The sequence below is a fragment of the Cynocephalus volans genome, chromosome 10 (assembly GCF_027409185.1).
Source record: "Cynocephalus volans isolate mCynVol1 chromosome 10, mCynVol1.pri, whole genome shotgun sequence".
NCBI lineage: Eukaryota > Metazoa > Chordata > Mammalia > Dermoptera > Cynocephalidae > Cynocephalus > Cynocephalus volans.
This window is the reverse complement of record NC_084469.1, coordinates 3,925,020-3,946,751: the sequence shown is the minus strand read 5'-3', so window position 1 is coordinate 3,946,751 and position 21,732 is coordinate 3,925,020. Positions and strand designations below refer to the sequence as shown.

At 38.8% G+C, this 21,732-nt stretch overlaps 1 protein-coding gene across 3 annotated transcripts; it reads right to left on the bottom strand.

Moving 5' to 3' along the window:
• Positions 1 to 5,785: 5,785 nt before the first annotated feature.
• On the bottom strand, positions 5,786 to 21,287 carry LOC134389547 (keratin-associated protein 4-6-like). 3 transcript variants are annotated; one of them, XM_063113102.1, is made up of 2 exons: positions 13,058 to 13,391; positions 5,786 to 6,297 (listed from the first exon to the last, which is right to left on the bottom strand). In XM_063113102.1, the coding sequence occupies exons 1-2, from the start codon at positions 13,389 to 13,391 to the stop codon at positions 5,786 to 5,788; spliced, it is 846 nt and encodes a 281-aa protein (XP_062969172.1). The 3 variants fall into 3 exon arrangements, with proteins under 3 accessions (XP_062969172.1, XP_062969173.1, XP_062969174.1); XM_063113103.1 differs by lacking the exon at positions 5,786 to 6,297 and adding an exon at positions 21,092 to 21,287 and having other exon boundaries at positions 12,921 to 13,411; XM_063113104.1 differs by lacking the exons at positions 5,786 to 6,297; positions 13,058 to 13,391 and adding an exon at positions 20,850 to 21,287.
• Between the last annotated feature and the right edge of the window lie 445 nt (positions 21,288 to 21,732).

Below are 21,732 nucleotides of genomic sequence, written 5' to 3'. Positions count from 1 at the left end.
AGAAAACAGTGGTTACTAACTTAACGTAACAAGGGGAGCTACGGTGTGAGTGGGTGCAAACAGAACCCTACTGAGTGTAAAGTCAACTTGCCTTGAATCCTCAAAAGAGCTCAGAATCTGGAGGCACCAGATGATTTGGAAGGTGGGGTAACACAAGAGCACTGCTAGACCCCCAGGATCCCTCTCCCACCCTATAGAGTCAGTTCATTAGTCCTCCCCCACTTCCCACTAGGAGAGACAAGAGGTTTTCCTTTAGAGAATTTAATGAGAGAGTCAAGGTTTGGGGACACTGGAGAGAACAAAGGTCAAGCATGGGGCTGAAAACAGGGTAATGAAGCAAAAATCAGAACAAGTAGTATAGAGGTTCATGAATATTGTCTGGAACAGAACAGGGGTGGTCTCAACCATTTGCTGAATACATGAGTTAATGGTAATCTACAGCTTTCTGGGGCACAAGTTTATGATTCTGTCAAGCCCAACAAAGACCTTCCAAAACAAACATTTGTGACCAACATAAAGCTCATTTGCAAGTATGGACTTGCTATTGTGAGTCACTCGGGGCCCTTTTAGGTCCCAACCAAATCGCAACATGACCCTGTGAATATTCTGAACATTGAAGGCTGTGGGATCAGTGACTCACTTCACTCTCAGGAAAGTGATTCTATTCTCAGGGCATTATATATTCCTGGGAGTGTTGTGTGCTGGGGCAATAATCCATCACTTGGTTGACATATTATCAAGTAATGGATTATTGCCCCAACAAGGATTAGTACAATATCCTGAATGTCTCTCACACCCTTTAAATCTCTTGCTATGACAATCATACAACAAAATCTCATTAATTTGGACACATCCCATCTGGGACATGTGCAGACTAATTTTTCTTGGCCTGTACCCATGTGAAATTTGACATCTTCTAAAAAATGATTGTAAGGAAAATTGAGAAGGTAAGTATATAATTACAGAAGATATATTTTACTCAGTATGGATTGACTTAGTGCTAATTACAAGTGAATTATATCACTCTGTACCTAAGCCTTGAACCTCATCCCTTAAAAACAGTCTTTGCCTACGATTCTTAATTATGCTTTAAATGTATTGGAAAGAAGCTAAGTGACATTCTTTAAAAAGTTCTAGCCAAGCAAATTAGTTTAGCCTGCCTTCTTGTTTTTTGAATTAGTGCAATTTCAGTATGCAGTAGTCCCCCTTATCTGAGGGGGGTGCAATTTCAAGACCACCACCAGATGCCTGAAACTGCAAAAATTACCAAACCATATATGTACTGTGTTTTTTTCTTATACATACATACCCATCATAAGGTTTAAGAATGACAGCAAAACTAACATTTTTTTCCTCATTATTTCATGGAAAAAAGATTCATTTATACCATAGATGTTAGCAACTACAGCATACAATTTTTTTTCCTCCTTCATTATTATGTCAAAAACTTTCTACTTTTGTCTTAAAAGAAGCACTTTATGGCTTCTCTTTGTCATATCCAAATTGCCAGAATTACTACTCTTGCACTTTAGGGCCATTATTAAGTAAAAAAGGGTTACCTGAACTCAGGCACTTTGGTAGGTCAATCTGATCATTGAGATGGCTACTAAGTTAATAGGTGTGTAGTATATACAGAGTGGATATACAGGACAAAGGAATAAATTCATGTCCTGGGCAAGATGGAATGGGATGGCGTGGGATTTCACCAGGCTGCTGAGAATGATGTGCAATTCAAAACTTATGAATTGTTTATTTTTGTAATTTTTCACTAAATATTTTTGAACCTGGGTAACTGAAACTATGGAAAGTGAGACCACAGATAAGGGCATACTATTGTAGTGCTGTGAACAAAACATAAAGGGCAATTTTGGGGAGGGCTCAGCTGTAAGAAAAGTCTGAATCTTAGAGATGACTTAAGTGGTCATGACCAGAATGCTGGTAGAAATAAGAACAATTAAGACTATTCTGATGAGGTCTCAGATGGAAATAAGGAGCAAAGTATTGGAAATGGGAATAAAGGCCATCCTTGTTACAGAGTGGCAAAAAATTTGGCTCAATTGTGTCCATGCCCAAGGGCATTATGAAGGGTAAAATTTAAGACTGATGAACTAGAATATCTGGTGGAAGAAATTTCTAAGCAAAATGTTGAAGGAAGTACATGGCTTCTTTTAACTGTGTATAGTAACATGCAAGAGGAGATAAACGATTTAAAGACAGAATTTGTAATTGAAAGTGAAAAAGAATGTAAAGATTTGGAAAATTCACAGCCCGGCCATGTAAAGAAAAAAAGTGTATGTCCAAACAACTCTTTGATAAAGGTATTAATATGGATAGAAGTAAGTCAGGTGTTATTCATCATGGCAATGGGAGAATGATGCTGAGGCATTTTCGAGATCTTTGAGCTGCTCCTCTCATCACGGGTTTAGAATGTTAGGGTTTAAAGGCAGAAAGGGCTTGCTGCCCAGGGCTGTCTCAAATCTCTGCTCCCACATTCTAGTGCAGTGCCTCTTGGCTGCCCCAGCTGTGACTCAAGAGGGCCCAGGTTCATCTAGTACTGTCACTCCAGAGGGCGCAAGTGCTAAGCCTTGGCAGCATCTTCATGGTGCTGATTCTGCAGCTGTGTAGAATGCATAAGCTGTGGGTCCATGGCAGCCTCCACTTAGATTTCAAAGTGTGTTGTGGACAGCCTAGGGGCCCAGGGAACTTAATAGAGCAAAAAAGTCTGAGTAAAAGGGAATTGCTCCTGCCTGACTGCCTTGACATCAGTATTTCCCTGCCTTTGGACACAGAGTGAAACATTGGCTCTTTTGGGGGCTTGGGACTGATGACTTTTGGACTGAAACTACACTATCAACTGTCCTGGTCTCCAGCTTGCTGACTGCAGATTTTGGGAGTCCATGCCTCCATAACCATGTAAGCCAATTCCTTAAAATAAATCTCTTTATATATATCTGTGTGTGTATACTTGTATGTATATTTATTTATAAATCCTATTGGTTCTCTGGAGGACCCTGACAAATACAGTTGTTGTATATTATGGACTTATTTTTCAATAGCCCTCACTAGATGCACCCTCTTGACCTTGGGCTTCCCAGCCTACAAATCTGTAAGAAATAAATGTTATTTCTTTACAAATTATCCAGTTTCAGGTATTCTGTTGTAAGCAACAGAGAGCTAATACATTTCCTTTCTGCATTGGCTTTACTGATTGATGAGGGGAGATGGGAATGCAATAGAAGGGAAGTCCCAAAGGATGATTCCAAAGCATGGATTCAAGTATGAACTCATAATGCTAACCTGCTCCAATGTCAGAGACAAAATAAAATAAAATACAAGTTTTTCATTTTTTCATTTGATAAACAGAAAAGTTTGGATATGTAAAACACCAAATATTATGGTTCATAAATTTACTCAGAATATCAGAACTTTTGATATCTGATAATACTCTTAACACTTCTGTGTCAAATTTAAAGTATGTTTCATCTTTCTGTATTCCCTCTTGATTCAAATAAGGCCGATTACAAATATAATTAGGGAATTTTATTATTTCAAAGAGATGTCATAACTCAATGATTAGGATATTGGTAATGTTTCCCTAAAGACATCTGAAGAAATGTGATGTGTACCAGTGATGTCTGCACAAACAATCTTAAATCTGATTGGTGCAATAGCTTAGGGCCATTTCAGAGCCCAGTAATAGTGTAATCTCAGTGTAAGTAAAAACATCAAGAGCAGACACTCCTACCCAAGGGCCATGTCATAATCACCTTTAATGTATTTTCTTTTTTAAAAAATTATTTTTAATTTTTTTTATTGATTATGACTATTCATGGGGTACAAAGCTGACCATCACCACTTGTGCCCAAGATGTGATGAGTGGATCAATACCATCAGCATACCCATTACCACAAATTGTGATTATTCCCCATGTCCCAAACCCAGTAAATCCCTGACCCCCCTCCCCTCCCCCTTTCCCCTCTGCAACCCTAGGTATGTTCTCTCTCTCTGCAAGTCCAATGCACCACGGTGGTCATTCTTTCCTTCCTTCTTTCTCTCTTAGCTCTCTCTTATGAGTGAGGACATATAGTATTTTTCCCTCTGTACCTGGCTTATTTCACTCAACATAATTTTCTGCAAGCTCATCCATGTTGCTGTAAATGGCAGAATTAATTTCATTCTTTTTTATTGCAGAGTAGTATTCCATTGTGTATATATATCACATTTTCCTTATCCACTCATCTGTGGATGGACATTCCATCAGGGAAATGCAAATAAAAACCATATTGAGGTATCACCTCACCCCAGTTAGACTGGCTATTATCAAAAAGATGGAGAATAACAAATGATGGTGAGGATATGGAGAGAAGAGAATGCTCTTACACTGTTGGTGGGACTGTAAATTAGTAAAACCACTATGGAAAACAGTATGGAGATTTCTCAAACAACTACAGATAGATCAGCCATATAATCCAGCAATCCCACTGCTGGGTATATACCCAAAGGAATGAAGATCATCATGTGGAAGGAATACCTGCACTTCCATGTTCACTGCAGCTCTATTTACAATAGCCAAGATATGTAGTATATTTTCAAATTCAAATGCAGGCACCACTGTTGGAGATTCCAATTCTGATATACACCCCAGCTGAAAGCTACTCAGTGGTATGAACTAGTTTCAATACTTAGAAATACTTAGAAAAAGAGAATTAGTTTTAAAATTTCAGCCTTCCAGAGTCAATATACATTAGAATGTTAAGTGTGGAGATGTTTGAATAATAAGGAAAATTCTGAGAGACCACACTCAGAGACATACCACACCATCTAGCTGAGGCATGTTTCCTTAAAAAATACAATGAAATATGCATTTCTTCTCAGCAGAACTCAGTGGGAAATATAACCCACTTTGTGATTATAAATTCTGAAATGTTGCTTATTGAATAAAATGAATTGAGTACTTTGACTTCTTTATAGGAGATTTCTTTCTTTCATTAGCATGTACTTTTTTTTCCCAGAAATTTGGTTTTACCCTTTTCTCCAAAATAGGCCCAATGATATTATGAGGTATAATGGTGTTAAGGGTGGAATGTGTTTTAATTAAGAGCTAAGAGATAAATTAAATCTGTCCTAATTTAGGATATTAAGACACATTCACATGCATGCATGCGCGCACGCACACACACACACCGCTTTTGTTCTAACATCTTAAATTATCTATATTTGATAAAGCATTTATTTTCAAAGTGATCTCAGCATGGGTTGTTCCTCCTGTGTCTTTATGCAAAATATAATTGCTTGGTAACCGAATAAAATGATTGTGAAATCAATAGAGAATAAAGCCAATAAATTCTTATGTGCGGGAAAGTTTATTAGAAAGCAGAGAAGCAACAAAACATGAGAAATTTACTCCAGGAGAATATACAGGGTACAAATGAGCCCCCAGGTATGAGCGTGTAAAATCAGTGCCAATACATAGGCTGCAGGTAATGTCTACCTTGTTCAGAAAAATAATCTAGATCCCCCAAATAATAAGAAAAATAAAAAATTTAGACAATAGGGATAATTTATTAGCTGGTAGATTACAATTAATTTACATTTGGTACCAACATTGGAAACAAAAGACAGCAAAGGAGAGAGTTTAAAATGAACCGGAATGTGTCACAGTCAGTAGGTGGTGATGGGCTCACTGGAGTCAACAGATTTCATGCATTCTAAGGTACTGCATAAGAGACAGATCTAGGTCTGTGGAGACAGAGGTGAAGGAAGAAGTGGGCCTAGGGCAGGGCGCTCAGCAGTCAGGGGAAGCACAGCACATGGGGCGGGGGCAGGTGGAGATGACACAGGTTGGACGATAGCAGTTGGTGTGGCAGGAGACTTGGCCACAGACCGGACGCAGGCAGCAGCTGGTGCGGGGGCAGCAGGAGCTGCAGCAGGAGGGGCTGCAACAGCTGGAACCACAGCAAGAGGGGTGGCAACAACTAGAGATACAGCAGGAAGGGCGGCAGCAGCTGGAACCACAGCAGCTGGGACCACAGCAGGAAGGGCGGCAGCAGCTGGAGATGCAGCAGCTGGGGCGGCAGCAGCTGGAACCACAGCAGCTGGATCCTCCACAGGAGGGGTGGCAGCAGCTGGAGATGCAGCAGCTGGGGCGGCAGCAGCTGGAACCACAGCAGCTGGATCCTCCACAGGAGGGGCGGCAGCAGCTGGAGATGCAACAGCTGGGGCGGCAGCAGCAGGGGCTGCAGCAGGAGGGGCAGCAGCAGCTGGAGCCACAGCAGCTAGAGCCACAGCAGGAGTTGACCATGGTGTCAGAGGATGGAGGCTCTGGGTGAGTTTCCAGGAGAGTGAAGTTCTTGGGTTTGGATGTTTCCTTGGCCAATAACCCCCTTTATACTCTGCTGAGGACCTGTTGTCATCACATCATTATTTCCTTGTTATTATTTACCTTACCAGAAAACCATATCATTTAATTACATAATTGTGTGTTTCTAGTTAAATAATCCAAAATAGAGAAAAGAGCACTGTTCCTTTTCCTGGTGTGCTCCTGTGTTTCCAGTGTAAAACACTTATCACTTAGTGGCTGTCACCTTTGTTCTTGGCCTATGCAGAGTATTTTACAAAACAAACCACTAGTCACATGACTCTGACATTTTGTTTTTGAATGTGACATTCCTTTCTATCTGTACATTGCTCCCTGCAAATCTTGAAGGATGGTTTTCACAGTGCTAATGTGTCTTTTGTTTTCAAAGAATGTTCTGGTAGGTGAAATACTGGAAAAAACGAGAAGGAAATTTGGGGGAGGATGTCCCATTTATAATGAGGATGACTGTGATCCTATATGGGCATCTTGGATGGTTAGGTGATGATTAGACCCCAGGAAAGTTCTAAACTCTGTGTCTGATCTTATTCCTCAGTCTCAAGCTGAAGCACTTAGCAATGACTCACTATTTTTGAATAGTAAAAACACATTTTTTGCTTTATGTCTTCCACGATAGGCATTAAGAGAGGGAAGCTTTGATTTACCTTTTGATTGTCAAAATTGCACAATGGATTTTTCATTTTCAGAAGCATTTGTTTTATATAAATAATATTTAGAATTACTAAGCCTTCAATAATGTGTATCCAAAACATTCTGTTGGTTATTCTGGGTATAGAATAGATAAACCCTCATCTCTCTCTTATATGTACTTGACAAGACATATGCATAGAAAAGAAAGTTTGGAAAAAATTAAATTAATTGAAATTACTTTAATTAAACTACTAAAATCAAAATTTAAAGTATGTGTATAAATTTCATATGCCCTCAGTATATATATCATTTGAAGTGTTCACTATGTACCAGGCATTGTGCTGAATATCTTACATTTATTTTGTTTTAATCTTTAATGCAACTCTACAAAGTAGTGTATATATTCTTATTTCTCTTTTATTGGGAGAGTCAAAAGAAGCATAGAGAGATTAAAACAAACAACCCAAAACCTTGTCTGAGATTAAACAGAAAGTAAGGTTAATATGTCTTAGAGTAGCCAAGGAAGGGACAGAGAATAGAACTTGCAAGCCTTTGCTGAAGCTGTTTCACATTCCTAGAATGTCTCTTCTTTCTTGTCAGCTCTGCAGACTCCTACACATCTGTCAAGACCCATTTGAAATGCTTCCTCCTCAATGATATCCTTCCTGAGAAACTACACCATTTATATATAGGTATTCCCTGTGTTGTGCTTCTAATTTAACACACTATACAGTACCATAGTTATTCACTTCTTTTATTCCTCCAGGTATAGTGCAAACACCCCGAAGGCATGGGCTATGGCATTTATTTTTGTTATCTATGTGCAAACAGAGGACATTGCTGATAAATGTTTGTTGAATAAATGAAGAAATCTTTGATGATATAGAGACATGTAAAGATTCTTTAACAATATGTGTCTTTTGATTACTGGAGAAAAGAAGGAGAAACATTCTAAACAAGGGATCATGGTTCCATTGGAAGAAAACAACATTTATTTATGTGGTAAGTAACATGTTGACTGATAACATATAGAGGAAGCTGTGAAAGTTAATATTCTACTTATAGAGCCCTCCTCCAAAACCCAAACAGAAAGTAAGAGTGTGATCCAAGACCAGGGACCAAGGCAGAAGGCCTGGAGGGGTGCCACAAACGCTGCTTCTGTGTAGGTGGTTCACCACAGCCACCACAGCTACTGCTACTGCAAGGACTACTCAAGGCCACAGTAGCAGCCAGAACCACACTGCAGGCAGCCTGCTGTACACTTGACTGCACTGACACAATGAGAGTCACCATGGAGCCTACAAAAAGGAGAGGAAGTATTCTTCTCAAAACCCAATCCAGAGAAACAGAAGAAGCAACTGCTCTACCAAATGACCACACCTCAATATAGAGATGCTAGAAATATAAATAAACAAGAAAACACGACACCACAAAAAGAATACAGTAATTCTCAGGTGCCAGACTCCATAGAGCAGAAAATGCTTGAAATGATTGAAAAGGAATTCCAAGCAACAATCTTTAGAAAACTCAAAGAGATAAGAGAAAACTCAATTAGAGAATACACTGAAACAGGAAAAAATATCCAGGGTGTAAAGGAGGAAATCTACAAAGAAATTAACACCTTAAAAAAGAATGTAGCAGAACTCCTGGAACTGGAGGATTCATTCAATGAAAGACAATACACAACTGAGAGCTTAAGCAGTAGGTTACAGCAAGCAGAATAAAGAATTTCAGATCTCAAAGTTGGTCTTTTTGAAATAACCCAGGTGGACCAAAAAAAGGAAAAAAGAATTTCAAAAAATGAAGAAAATTTAAGAGATCTAGCAGACAACCTTAAACTCACAAATTTCTGAATCATTGGTGTTCCAGAAGAGGAGGAGAAAGGAAAAGGCATTAAAAACCTATTCAATGAAATAATAACAGAAAAATTCCCAGATATAGGGAAAGACACAGACATTCAGATCCAGGAAGCTCAAAGATTCCCAAACAGATTCAACCCAAAAAGATCCTCTCTGAGACACATTATAGTCAAACTGTCAAAGCTGATATATTCAAAATAACAATATAAAAAAACTGCCAGCGAAGAATACTTTACCCAGCAAAGCGATCCTTCAGAAATGAAGGAGAAATAATGTATTTTTCAGAAAAACAAAAACTGTGGGAGTTCACCACCACACTACCAGCCCCACATGAAATTCTCAAGGGAGTCCTGCATCTAGAATACAAAAAATGATAGTCACTATCACAAATATACAAGAAAGAACAAAACCCACCGGTAAAACAAAAATGTGAATGAAAAAGAGAAAGAAACTAAATCTTATCACCTCAAAAAATCAACAACATTGAAGATGAATAATAAAAGGGGAAGAAAGAAACAAAAGATATTTAAAACATCTATGGAAAACAGTGTTGAGATTTCTCAAGTAACTACAGAAAACTACAGATAGATCTACCATATGATCCACCAATCCCACTTCTAGGTATATACCCAAAGGAATGGAAATCATCATGTTGAAGGGACACCTGCACTCCCATGTTCATCACAGCTCTATTTATAACAGCCAAGATATTGAAGCAACCTAAATGTCCATTGATGGACAACTGGATAAGGAAAATGTGGTATATATACACAATGGAATACTACTTAGCAATAAAAACGAATAAAATTCTGCCATTTGCAGCAACGTGGAAGAGCTTGGAGGAAATTATGTTAAGTGAAATAAGCCAAGCAGCACTGAGGGAAAAATATCATATGTTCTCACTCATTAGTGGGACGTAGGAGAGAAAGAAGGAAGGAAAGAAAGACTGCAGTGATGTGTTGGACTTGCAGGGGGAGAGGGCATACATAGGATTGCCAGGGGGAGGAAGAAGGATTTATTGGGTGGGGGACATGGGGAATAATCACAATTTGTGGTAATGGGCATGCCGATACTATTAATCTGACCATCACATCCTGGGCACAGGTATTGACAGGCCAGGCAGCTTTATACCCCATGAATGTGCATAATCAATAAAAAATAAAATAAAATGAAATTAGATAAAATACTTTTAATGCATCTCATTGATTTTCTTTTTTTCCATAATTCCTTTAGTATTTATAATGGTTTACTACTTCCAAATACACTGCAGAAAGGCCAATATAATTGTGTCAAATTTAAAAAAAAATCTAAACAAAAGGGATAAAATGCCAGGAGTTAGTTAATAACTTTCAAAGCAACCCTAAATGTGAATGGATTTAACTCTCCACTTAAAAGACACAGAGAGATGGACATGGCAGATATCTACAGAACATTTCATCCAACAACTATAGAATATACATTCTTCTCGAAAGCCAGGTTTGTGAATAAATACATACATGTAGTACAAATGCATTTAATAAAGTTGGATCTCAGTTTATAACAATGTGTCTTGAATGGGATTGGCAAAGATTGGTAAAGGGAAACTTACCTTTGGTCACATTCTTTTGTGTTGTTTAAATTTTTAAAGAGCATGTATTAATTTTTAGCTCCCACCAATAAGTGAGAACATGTGGTATTTCTCTTTCTGTGCCTGACTCGTTTCACTTAATATAATTCTCTCAAGGTCCATCCATGTTGTTGCAAATGGCAGTATTTCATTCGTTTTTATAGCTGAGTAGTATTCCATTGTGTAGATGTACCACATTTTCCGTATCCACTCATCTGATGATGGACATTTGGGCTGGTTCCAACTCTTGGCTTCACACACACACACACACACACACACACACACACACACACACACACGGGGGGGGGAAGAAGATATAACAACCACAATTACTTGAAGTTGATACGACAAGCAAACAGAAAGGACATTGTTGGGGGGGGGAGGAAGGGAGGTTTTGGTGATGGGGAGACAATAAGCAATCACAATGTATATCGACAAAATAAAATTAAAAAAAAATAAAGAACATGTATTTGTGTATAAATAATATGAAAATTCATATAAAATGTGATTTTTATGAAATTAACAATTTCCTCCATAGAGTCCATTAAATGTCTTCTGCTATTATGTTTACACTCCTATTTCTATTTTGCACTAAAAGATTAAAATTACATTTTAGACAATATTTCAACTCTCACATTAGCTATCATAAATTTCAAATTGGTTTTGGGACAGGTTGGGATCCCTAGGAAGCAGATGCTGAGATGGAGATTAGCATGCAGTAGGTTTTATTGAGGGGTATCTTGGGATTTGCACTTGTGGAATGGAAGGGAAGGAAGCAGGATTGGATGCTTGAGAAATCAAACTTGGGGCAGTCTTACTGAAAGTCTCGGCTGACCCTGTGGGGAGTTCTGAATATGGGATAATCTATGAGAGGCATTTCTAGCTGAGGAGAGGAATGCGGGTCATTATTGTTTCATCCTGAAAAGGGGGCATTACATTCTCCAGCAATACCTGTGAGCTTTCACCAGGTCTGCTTCCTTCATTTACATCACCTGGATAGCACTGAAGGTGGCCTTTCTACATGGCAGGATAAGCTCCTCACTGAAGTTCTGCCACTCACAATGATGCAGGTCCACCATATATGTGGAGAATAGGTTCATTGAACGTGGCTCTGAGTAGAAAATGCATAGATTTTGCTAAACCATCTATTGGCTACTTTTATTGGTAGAAAAAAAAAATCTGAAAGATGTTATTTTAAAAGATCAGGAAATGTGTTCAGTGTTCCCTGTTATTATATTCCTGGATGTTCCATGAATTAGTTTCACTTTTTTTTTCCCCTAAAGGATACAAAATGATTAGTTGATTTACCTAAGACTAAAAACACTTTCTAGAGAAAAGTAGGCAGTGATTAATGTCGTTTGACTTTTGTTAGAAGTCTAACTAATGTGTGCTGCCTGTCCTACAGGTGTAGGAAAAATACTATTACCCAGGACCAAAATATAAAACCTTTTTAAGAAAAGAGAGTAACAATCACATTCAATTTTCAGTGTCAATAGAATAGATGTTTATTTTGGTACATGGAAATAACAAGGTATGAAAAAATCTTTGCAAAGGATTATAAGAGAGAGTCTTCACTGGACTTTAATGTCAAAGGAGTGGCCCTACAAGTGATGGAAGGAATCTTCAAATTCCTTAGACATGGTAAATTCTTGATGACAGAGGGGGGAATGTTGTATTAGTCAGAATTCTGCAGAGAGACAGAGCCAATAGGATATGGATATAAATATCTGACAGGGGATTCTTAGGGGAATTGGCTCATGTGATTGTGAAGGCTGGGAAGTCCAGGATAGGCTGTCTGCAAACTGGATGCTGGTAGCATGGCTCAGTCCAAGTCCAGAGGCCTCAGAAACAGGGAAGCCAATGGTGTGATTCTCAGTTTGAGGCCAAAGGCCTGAGAGCTGGGGGTGCTGCTGGTATAAGTCCTTGAACCCAAAGACTGAAGAGTCTGGAGTTCAGATGTTCACAGACAGAAGAGAAGATTGTATCCCAACTCCAGAGTAAGTAGAGCGAGAGATTTGCTTTTTCCTCTGTCTTTGTTCTTTCTGGGCCTCCAATGGATTGAATGGCACCCAGTCATATTAAGGGCAGGTCTTTCTTACCCCATCCTCTCAGGCTTACATGCTAATCTCTTCTGGAAACACCGTCATAGATACACCCCAAAATAATGCTTTACCAGATTTCCATGTGTTCTTTAATCTAGTCAAGTTGACACCTAAAATTAACCATCACAAATATTGAGGGCAATTTGTCAATTTATTAGGATATTCTCAATGAATTCATTTGGAAGGGTGATATTTTGGACAGATATTAGAATGCAGACACAGAATTGCTATGATGAGATTTGCTTATGGGACACAGGAGATCTCTTGAGCACTCCACATTTTTAAAAGATGGGTCTTCATCTGTGGGGAAGGAGGTGATAAGAAAGTGATGTGTTCAAAGCAGAGACTCAGCAGTCAGGGGAGGCACAGCACATGGGGCGGGGGCAGGTGGAGATGACACAGGTTGGGCGATAGCAATTGGTGTGGCAGGAGACTTGGCCACAGACTGGACGCAGGCAGCAGCTGGTGTGGGTGCAGCAGGGGCTGCAGCAGGAGGGGCTGCAACAGCTGGAACCACAGCAAGAGGGGTGGCAGCAGCTGGAACCACAGCAGGAGGGGCGGCAGCAGCTAGAGATGCAGCAGCTGGGGCGGCAGCAGCTAGAACCACAGCAGCTGGATCCTCCACAGGAGGGGCGGCAGCAGCTAGAGATGCAGCAGCTGGGGCGGCAGCAGCTAGAACCACAGCAGCTGGATCCTCCACAGGAGGGGCGGCAGCAGCTAGAGATGCAACAGCTGGGGCGGCAGCAGCAGGGGCTGCAGCAGGAGGGGCAGCAGCAGCTGGAGCCACAGCAGCTAGAGCCACAGCAGGAGTTGACCATGGTGTCAGAGGATGGAGGCTCTGGGTGAGTTTCCAGAAGAGTGATTGTTCTGAGTTTGGTCTCTCGTTGCTCTCTCCTGCTTTTTATACCCTGCTGAGAGCTCCTGTGACCATATGAATGATCTTCTTGTTGTTGTATATACTATAGGAAATCAGTTTTTAGTTAAAGTAGATAATTGTGTTTATCTGGTAAATATTCCTATTATAGAAAAGGCATCATTTCCTTTTTCTATTTTATTAGGAGCTATTGAATTTGGTTAAGACAAGTGAATCAGCTCTCATTTCATTCTTCTTCCTTTGTCTGAAGTGTCTTCTAAAGTAGGCTCATTACATGACATTGTTTCACTGGATTTCATTAGTGTTACAATTCTTCTTTGATGTGTTTAACTCCAGGATAATATGTTGAAGATGGGTTTTATGATAACAATCTCCTCTGCCATCAAAGAGGTTAAAAGCAAGTCATATAATACTGGTTAGAAAATAAAATGAGGGATGAGGGGAGAGGTAACTTGTGTGCAGTGATTCCTTTGGATTTTCTGAATGGTCAGTGTGGTGGAAAGGATCCCAGAGAAGTTTCTATCTATTTTGTTTTATTGCAACTTTTCAATTTAAAACAGTTATAATGTAATGGTTTGCTGCTTTTAAACGGTAAAAATACATTGGCATGATGGGTTCTTTTAAAAATTATTAAATTATTATTGGCATGTTTTTTCAGAAATAGAGTATCATAAGGGAACCTTTTAAACCTATATTCTGGTAAGTAAACATATCCAATGAATATGCAAGTGTTATTAAGAGTTCATTTTAGCCGAGCCCGTGGCGCACTCGGGAGAGTGCAGCACTGGGAGCGCTGCGATACTCCCGCCGCAGTTTCGGATCCTATATAGGAATGGCCGGTGCACTCACTGGCTGAGTGCTGGTCACAAAAGACAAAAAAAAAAAAAAAAAAAAAAAGTTCATTTTATCATATTTTGAGCTATTTTCTCTCAGCAATGTATGTTGCAGATATTTTATCTGATACAAAGGTGAAACAAATGGTTAAGCTTTAATCTGTTTTGTAGACACTTAAAAAGGACAAACAATACATATATGTAGTAAAGAGTTTGGCAATTATTGAGAGTATTGTGTGATTAGTGACCAAAATAACAATTACGTATTTAAATCTGTACACATCCAATGAAAGGTGAGGTAATACTAATGGCTACAATTTGTTGAGTGCTCACTGTATGTAAGGAATTTTGGGAGTTCTTTATAATTATTATGTTGTTTATACTTCACAAGGACTCTCTGAAGTAAACACAATTTTTCTTAACTCTTGACTCATGACGTAGCTGAGACCTAAATAGATTGAAGTCATGTGGTAAACAGGGAAGGTGGTTCTCTCCTGGGATGTTCAAGGAAAGCATGAAGAAAACTAATTACAGGCCATTTCTTAGAATGTTCTATTTGCCTAGATTATTACTTTCTCCTTTGTCAAATCAGCAAGCTCGTGCACTTAAGTGTCCAATCCACATACTTACTCATTTCTAACATCTTTCTCGACATCTACTACATTCAAAATGAATTCTTCCCTCCCCTTTGCTCCAAGATATGCCTCTGATCTAAGGTATCACACTTTATCATAACTGTTTTACGTCTTTTTTCCCAATCCTTCTGTGAACCCCACAATGTTAGAGACTGTCTTATTTATATTTATAAACACTGTGCCTAGCAAATGCCCAGAGTGAAGCTTAGTTGAGTGAATGTGGTATTTATTAAAAACACAGGGCATTTAGTCATCTTTTAACATTCTATAGGTAATCTTGATGGATGGGGAAGGAAAGAAAGAGCACTTAGATAATGGGGGCATGGTTGAATGGGGGTATGTGATTTTGGCTTTTGATGGGGAAAATGACCTCTCTGGATAGTACAGATAGGGGAGTAGAGAAAGATAATACTCAACTGATAGAATGAGGAGAACTTAAGGATACTCTTGAATTTATACAAAGAGACTGTATATCATACCATCACACAGTGGGAAGAAAGGTGTGGGCAAACATCTAGGCCTTGAAAATATTATTTGGCTAGTGGTGGGGGGATTTATAGGAAGCAGAAATGCTTAGGTGGTGGTTGTAGTGTGGGGGTGAAAGATGAATGCCTATTTAGGTTGGTGACAATGAGTGTGGAAAGGAAGGTACTGGTGCCATAGACATTTCAAAGAAGTCAACAGAACCAGTGACAAAAACAGGAACAGAGGTAATAGCAGACTTCATCATTAAAGAGGGTTCTCAATTCAACATTTTTCAGTTTTATAAATACACACACGCACACATTTTGCAATTAAATCCCTCCTGATAGCTAAAAGACAATCATTTGTAATTTTAAAAATGCATGGCAAGAAATCATCATAAATGAAGTAAAAATGCAAATGACTAAATGAAAATAAAATACTTGCAATTTAAACCAAAAAGTGTTAATAGTATATAAAGGACTTCTAAAAATAGACTAGGAAAAATACCAATAGCTTAATGGGAAAATAAAATGCAAATATTTCTTCACCATATAACATGCCCAATCTCATGCATAATAAGAGAAATAAAATTATATGGGATACTACTACTCATCTGTTAGATTGTCAAAAATTCAAAATTTGACATTTTCTGATAGCAAGATGGCGTGGAAATAGGCATCTTCATACTTTTTTTGTGAGGGTTTGACAATAACTAGCAGCATTATTTTTGACCCAGGTATCCCAATTCTATAAATTATCCCAAAGATACTCAAGTAAAAATATGAAAAGATCCTGCATGAGATTATTCATAGCAGTTCTATTTGTAAAAACAAAACAAAATAACGAAGACAAAACTGGACACGACTCAAGTGTCCCTCAATAGGGTACTGCTGAATAAATTATGGTGCATTCCTATAATGGAATACTATTCAGTTGTGAAAAGAAATAAGGAGTATATCTATATGTTTCTATGAGGTAATCTCCAGGAATGTTGTTAAGAGATGATAAAGCAGGTGGAGAAAAATGTACATTATGTTGTCCAACATGTCTAAAAAACCCAGGATACAGATATAAAGATTATGTCTGCTTACATTTAAAAAATGATGGAAGAACAGAGAAAGAAGAGATGAGAAAGCAGGAAAGAGGGATTCTGCTTCCAGCCAAGGTGGAGTAGCCGGGGCTAGATTTACACTCCTGTCTGAAACAACTAAAAAAACAGGCAAAAGAAGTGAGACAATGGTTTTTAGACATTGGTTGTTAGGAGAGACAGAATAACTGTTGTCTTAGAGAGAGGAAACAAGTGAGGTTATCCTTAGGATTATATTAGTTTATTTCTTGAAGAGAGTTTCTAGGGTATAGTGGTAGGAGGGAGAACCAGGTAGAGTCTGGTAGTCATTCTGCATTGAGAAGCTGGAGCTGGGAAGAAGGGGGCCAAGAAGGCTAGAGCTCACAGGGCAGAGTACTAGAGCGGAGATTTGCACAGAGAGCCCCGCGTCCATCTTCAGCTGCGTACTGATCAGTGCATGTGCATGAAGAAGTTACCCGTGAAAGGGCACCCCCACAAAAGCCGGAGAAAACAATCCTTGGAGCTGACTCAGGCCCCGAAATACTTCATATTCCCACCTGCCAAAGTGAGAAACTTTGTAATATGGATCATTGGTTAGATTACTCAGAAGAGTATTGCCTCAGGAGTGGGACAAATTTTGCCTGAGAGTAAAGGTTGCTCTGGTCCCATCTTATAAAGTTTAAAAGCAAGTCTATTAATCAATAGGCATAAAGTTTCAGTTAAGTACGATTAGCAAGCTCTATAGATCTGCTGTACAACATTGTACCCATTGTCCACAGTAATGTATTGTACTCCTAATATTTAAGAGGATAAATCTCATGTTAAGTGTTCTTACCACAATAAAATAACATTTTTAAAAAAGCAAGTCTAGAAAGGATAAAACTGTTAAGTAACTTACTTGCATCCCAGAACAATCAGTTAATTGGACTCTACCAAAATTAAAACTTTTTACTTTTCAATATACACTGTGAAATAAGAAGGTAAGCCACAAACTTGGAGAAAATACTTACAGAACATGTATACAACAAAGGACTTTTATACAGAAGATATAAAGAACTCTTACCACTCAATAATAAGAAGACAAACAACCCAACAAAAAATGGGCAAAAGATTTAAACAGACACACACCAAAGAAAATGTACAGGTGGCAAATAATCCCATTAAAAGATGTTCGACATCATTAACTATTAGAAAAATGCCAATTAAAACCACAATGAGATAAAACCATACACTCTCTGGAATGGTTAAAATTGACAGGACTGTCCATACCAAACATAAGTGATGATGTGAAACCATTGGAACTGTCATTCAAGGTTGGGGACATAAAATGGCACAACCACTTTGTAAAACAGTTTGACAGTTTCTTAAAGATTTAAAGATATACCTACCATATGACCTAGTTATTCCACTCCAAAGTACTTACTCAAGAGAAATAAAAGCATATGTCCAAAGGTTTGTTGATAAATGCTCGTGGTAACATTATTTGTAGTATACAAATCTGGAAACAACCCACCAGGTGAATGGATAAACAAATTGTGGTATGTCCATACAAAGAAATACTTCTCAGCAATAAAAAGGAATAAGCTATTGATAAATGTGACAACTTGAATCTCAATATAATTATGCTGTGTGAAAAGCCAGGCAAGATAAATTTCATAATGTATGATTCCATTTATATCAAATTCTAGAAAATGCAAGCAAATTTCTAGTGACAGCAGATCAGTAGTTGCCTGGGGGTGGGGAATGGAAGTTGCAAAGGGGGTGATGGGTGTTTACTATTTTGATGATGGTGTTGATTTCATGAGTATATGCACGCATCAGAACATCAAACTGTACACTTTAAGTGTATGCAGCATATTGTATCAATTGTGCCTTAGTGAAGCTGAAAAAAGAATGGAAATATCAACCATAATTTGTTTTTAAAAAGTTGACCCATAAGAGGGTGAAGGAAATAGGGTGGAGAAGACAAAGATAAAAGCTGGATTTCCTTGAATTTATCTTGTTCTGTACCTTTGACTTTAGACCCATGTAAGTATTTTACTTAATTATGAAAAAAAGTCAAATTTAAAAAATCTCCCAAGATCATTAAAACCACCTCCACAACAGTGACAACAATGGAACCTAACAGTGTATCTGTGCATGACTTCAGAGAAAGTAACTATCTCAAGGCCAAATAGTTTTTTCAAAACCTGAAAAGCAATCAAGTTTGTTTTCAGTAACCATATTGTTGTTAGTATTGGCAATGCTATTCCAAAATTGTGCAAACATTATGAAATGTTATGTTTGGCAAGGGAGAAGGGACATTTGTAAGAAAGATATATTAAGTTAAGTAAAAACTCTGTAGTTCTTAGTAGAAACTCATGATGTAGTTTATCTTTTAAATAAATATTATCTATTCTGGACACTGAAAAAGCTGAGAGAAAATAATAAACTTAGTCATAATAAGCATTCTTATTTTTCAATTTATGGTCTCAAATACCATATTCTGCTAAAAGGAACTTGGGCTTCTTTGAGAAATGGCTGATTATAAGTCTGGGAAAGAAAATGTACAAATGAGTTTGAATAACTTGTTATATCAAAAAGCAATAAAACTTTTGGAGTTTAACTAGATTCATGTCAAAAGTACTCAGAGGTCAACTTGAAATTGCTTATTTGAGCATCAGTAGGATATAAACTGGAATGGACTGATACACCAAGTATATCGAAATCCATGAGTTAATATTGACAGGAACTAAAAGAAGAAAAGAAAGAACCTCTTTGGTCACCTTTGGGTGATACAAACTGGTAAATAAAGGAAAAGAATCAAAAATTTATTTTGCCTTTTCTCTAGTTCCGCAGCATAACAAAACATCGATGAGGGGAAGTTTCTCTATGGAATTATTCCAGCTAATAGGTAGCAAAGAAATCATAGAATTGCAGCATCATAACTTTGTCACACCTAATGAAATATGGCTCTAGGCAATGATCACCAACAGCTGCTGATATCACAAAAAGAGAGACAGATGGACAATATGTATGTCCTGATGAGATAAATCACACCACTACCTCTGAAGTAATCTTTGAGTTCTGCAGATCCTTTGGAGGGTAACCTCTCGTTAGCAGGTGCAGCCATTCTCCGGGTGAAGGGCGTCATAACAAGTCTAGTTATTGGTGGCAAAGAAGTGAAGTGAGAGAAGATACCGATGGGAGCCTATGTTACCTTTCAAGACTGAGGGTGCTACATCATCTTCAAGTAATGGGGTCATACTGGACTTCCACAGGGAGGAGTGGACTACCTCTGCGAGCCCCAAGGGTTCAGAGAAATTTGGGAATCCAAGATCTTCAATTGCATCAGCTCAGACATTCCCATCCCTCCCATCCCATATCTCCAGGTCCCATTCTTTTCCCATTAGGGCCTCGGCCTTGGCAGAACTGCCTAGGCCGAGGGAACATCAATCTCTGAAGCTCTGTTACTATGTTTTTAAGTGCTAGGCTTGGTCCTTAGCTTTATTTTTCCTTTAGCTGCAGGAAATGAGAGTTTATAAGCTGCCAGGAAACCTCCAGCTCTCACACTTGTCCTTTGATTTCTAACTTATCACCTTTTATTATGTTTTTCAAAATCATCAATTGCTCCCAGCTACAGATGTCCAATTACATTATCCTTATAATTACTATAAACTGTTTTTACAGGTGTATAATATCAAAAAATGTTGTCCCATACAGCATGAATTGTTCAAAGTCTTTCTCAAAAGTTTTTAAAAATGTTTTTTTTTTATTCATAAATTCAGAAATTTAGTTCTTGTCTGAGAACTAAGAAAGCTGCTAGTGAAAACTAGGCTGTGACAAATCTGGTTTGATCCCTACTGTAAAAACTCACAAAGCCATTTTGTCTGTCCTACAGATGTAGGTAAAATACAATTGTCCAGACTGACTAGAAAATCTTAAAAATGAGTACAATCACACTGAAATTTCTATACTGGAAAATGGTGATTTATTTTGTCATAGACACATAATATAGTAAAATTTGGGTAATAAGAATTATAAAAAAGAATCTTCATTGGATAATTAAAAGACTATAGAGATCCATAAAGTGGAAATACAGAAATCAACCTGTGGCTCCTTGAGCTTGATGACCTGGTGCCCAAAAGTTAAGGAGAATTTGAGAAGAACAGTCGGTCAGTACAACAGTTGGTATATTATATGAAAATTCACACGTGGATGGGAGGAAGAGATTCACCTGCAGAATCTGGACTGTAGTATATGCTCACAGTTAGTGGCCCTGTGATGGGCTCATTCAAATCATGAGATCCAACTTGGTTGAGCAACATCAACCCCACTCCATGTGTCCCAAGGATCAGCACAAAAGTGGGGTCTAGATCTTTGGGGACAGATGTTAAGGAAGAGGTGGGCCTTGGGCAGGGGGCTCAGCAGTCAGGGGAGGCACAGCACATGGCGTGGGGGCAGGTGGAGATGACACAGGTTGGGCGATAACAGTTGGTGTGGCAGGAGACTTGGCCACAGACCGGACGCAGGCAGCAGCTGGTGCGGGGGCAGCAGGGGCTGCAGCTGGAGCCGCTGCAGCTGGATCCACGACAGCTAGGATGACAGCAGCTGGAGATGCTGCAGGAGGGGCGGCAGCAGCAGGTGGAACCAGAGCAGGTGGAACCACAGCAAGAGGGGCGGCAGCAGCTAGTAATGCAGCAGCTGGGCCTACAGCAGCTGGATCCACAGCAGCTAGGGCGGCAGCAGGTGGTCCTGCAGCAGGTGGTCTGGCAGCAGCTGGGGCAGCAGCAGGTCTCCTGGCAGGGGCCTTGACCACAGCCTTGGTCAGAGCAGATGGAACCGCAACAGGAGTTGACCATGGTGTCAGTGAAAGGAGTGAGGTTCCGCAAGTGGGTTTGAGTGGATTTCCACGAGAATGAGGATCTTGAGTTTGAAAGTCTCCTTACTCCTGTCCCCTTTATGTGGTATTACCACGAGGGGCACTCTTTCCTTGTTTTTCCTAAAGAAAACCAATTAATATATTAAGTTGTAAACTGTGTTTATCGGGTTAAATATGCCAATACCTAGGAAAAGAATCATTTTATTTTTCCCACAGTGTTATGATTCATTGAGTCTTGTTAGGCTGTGTGAAACAGATTTCTTCCTCTGTTTAATGTGTTTTCTAAATTGGGAATATCACATGATATTCTGTTACTGAGATTTTACATGTGTCATTCTTTTTGGTTTTTGTGTATGACTCTGTGATAATACTTTGAGGATGGCTCTAGCATGCTATTGTCAGATAGAATGATGATAAAAAATAAG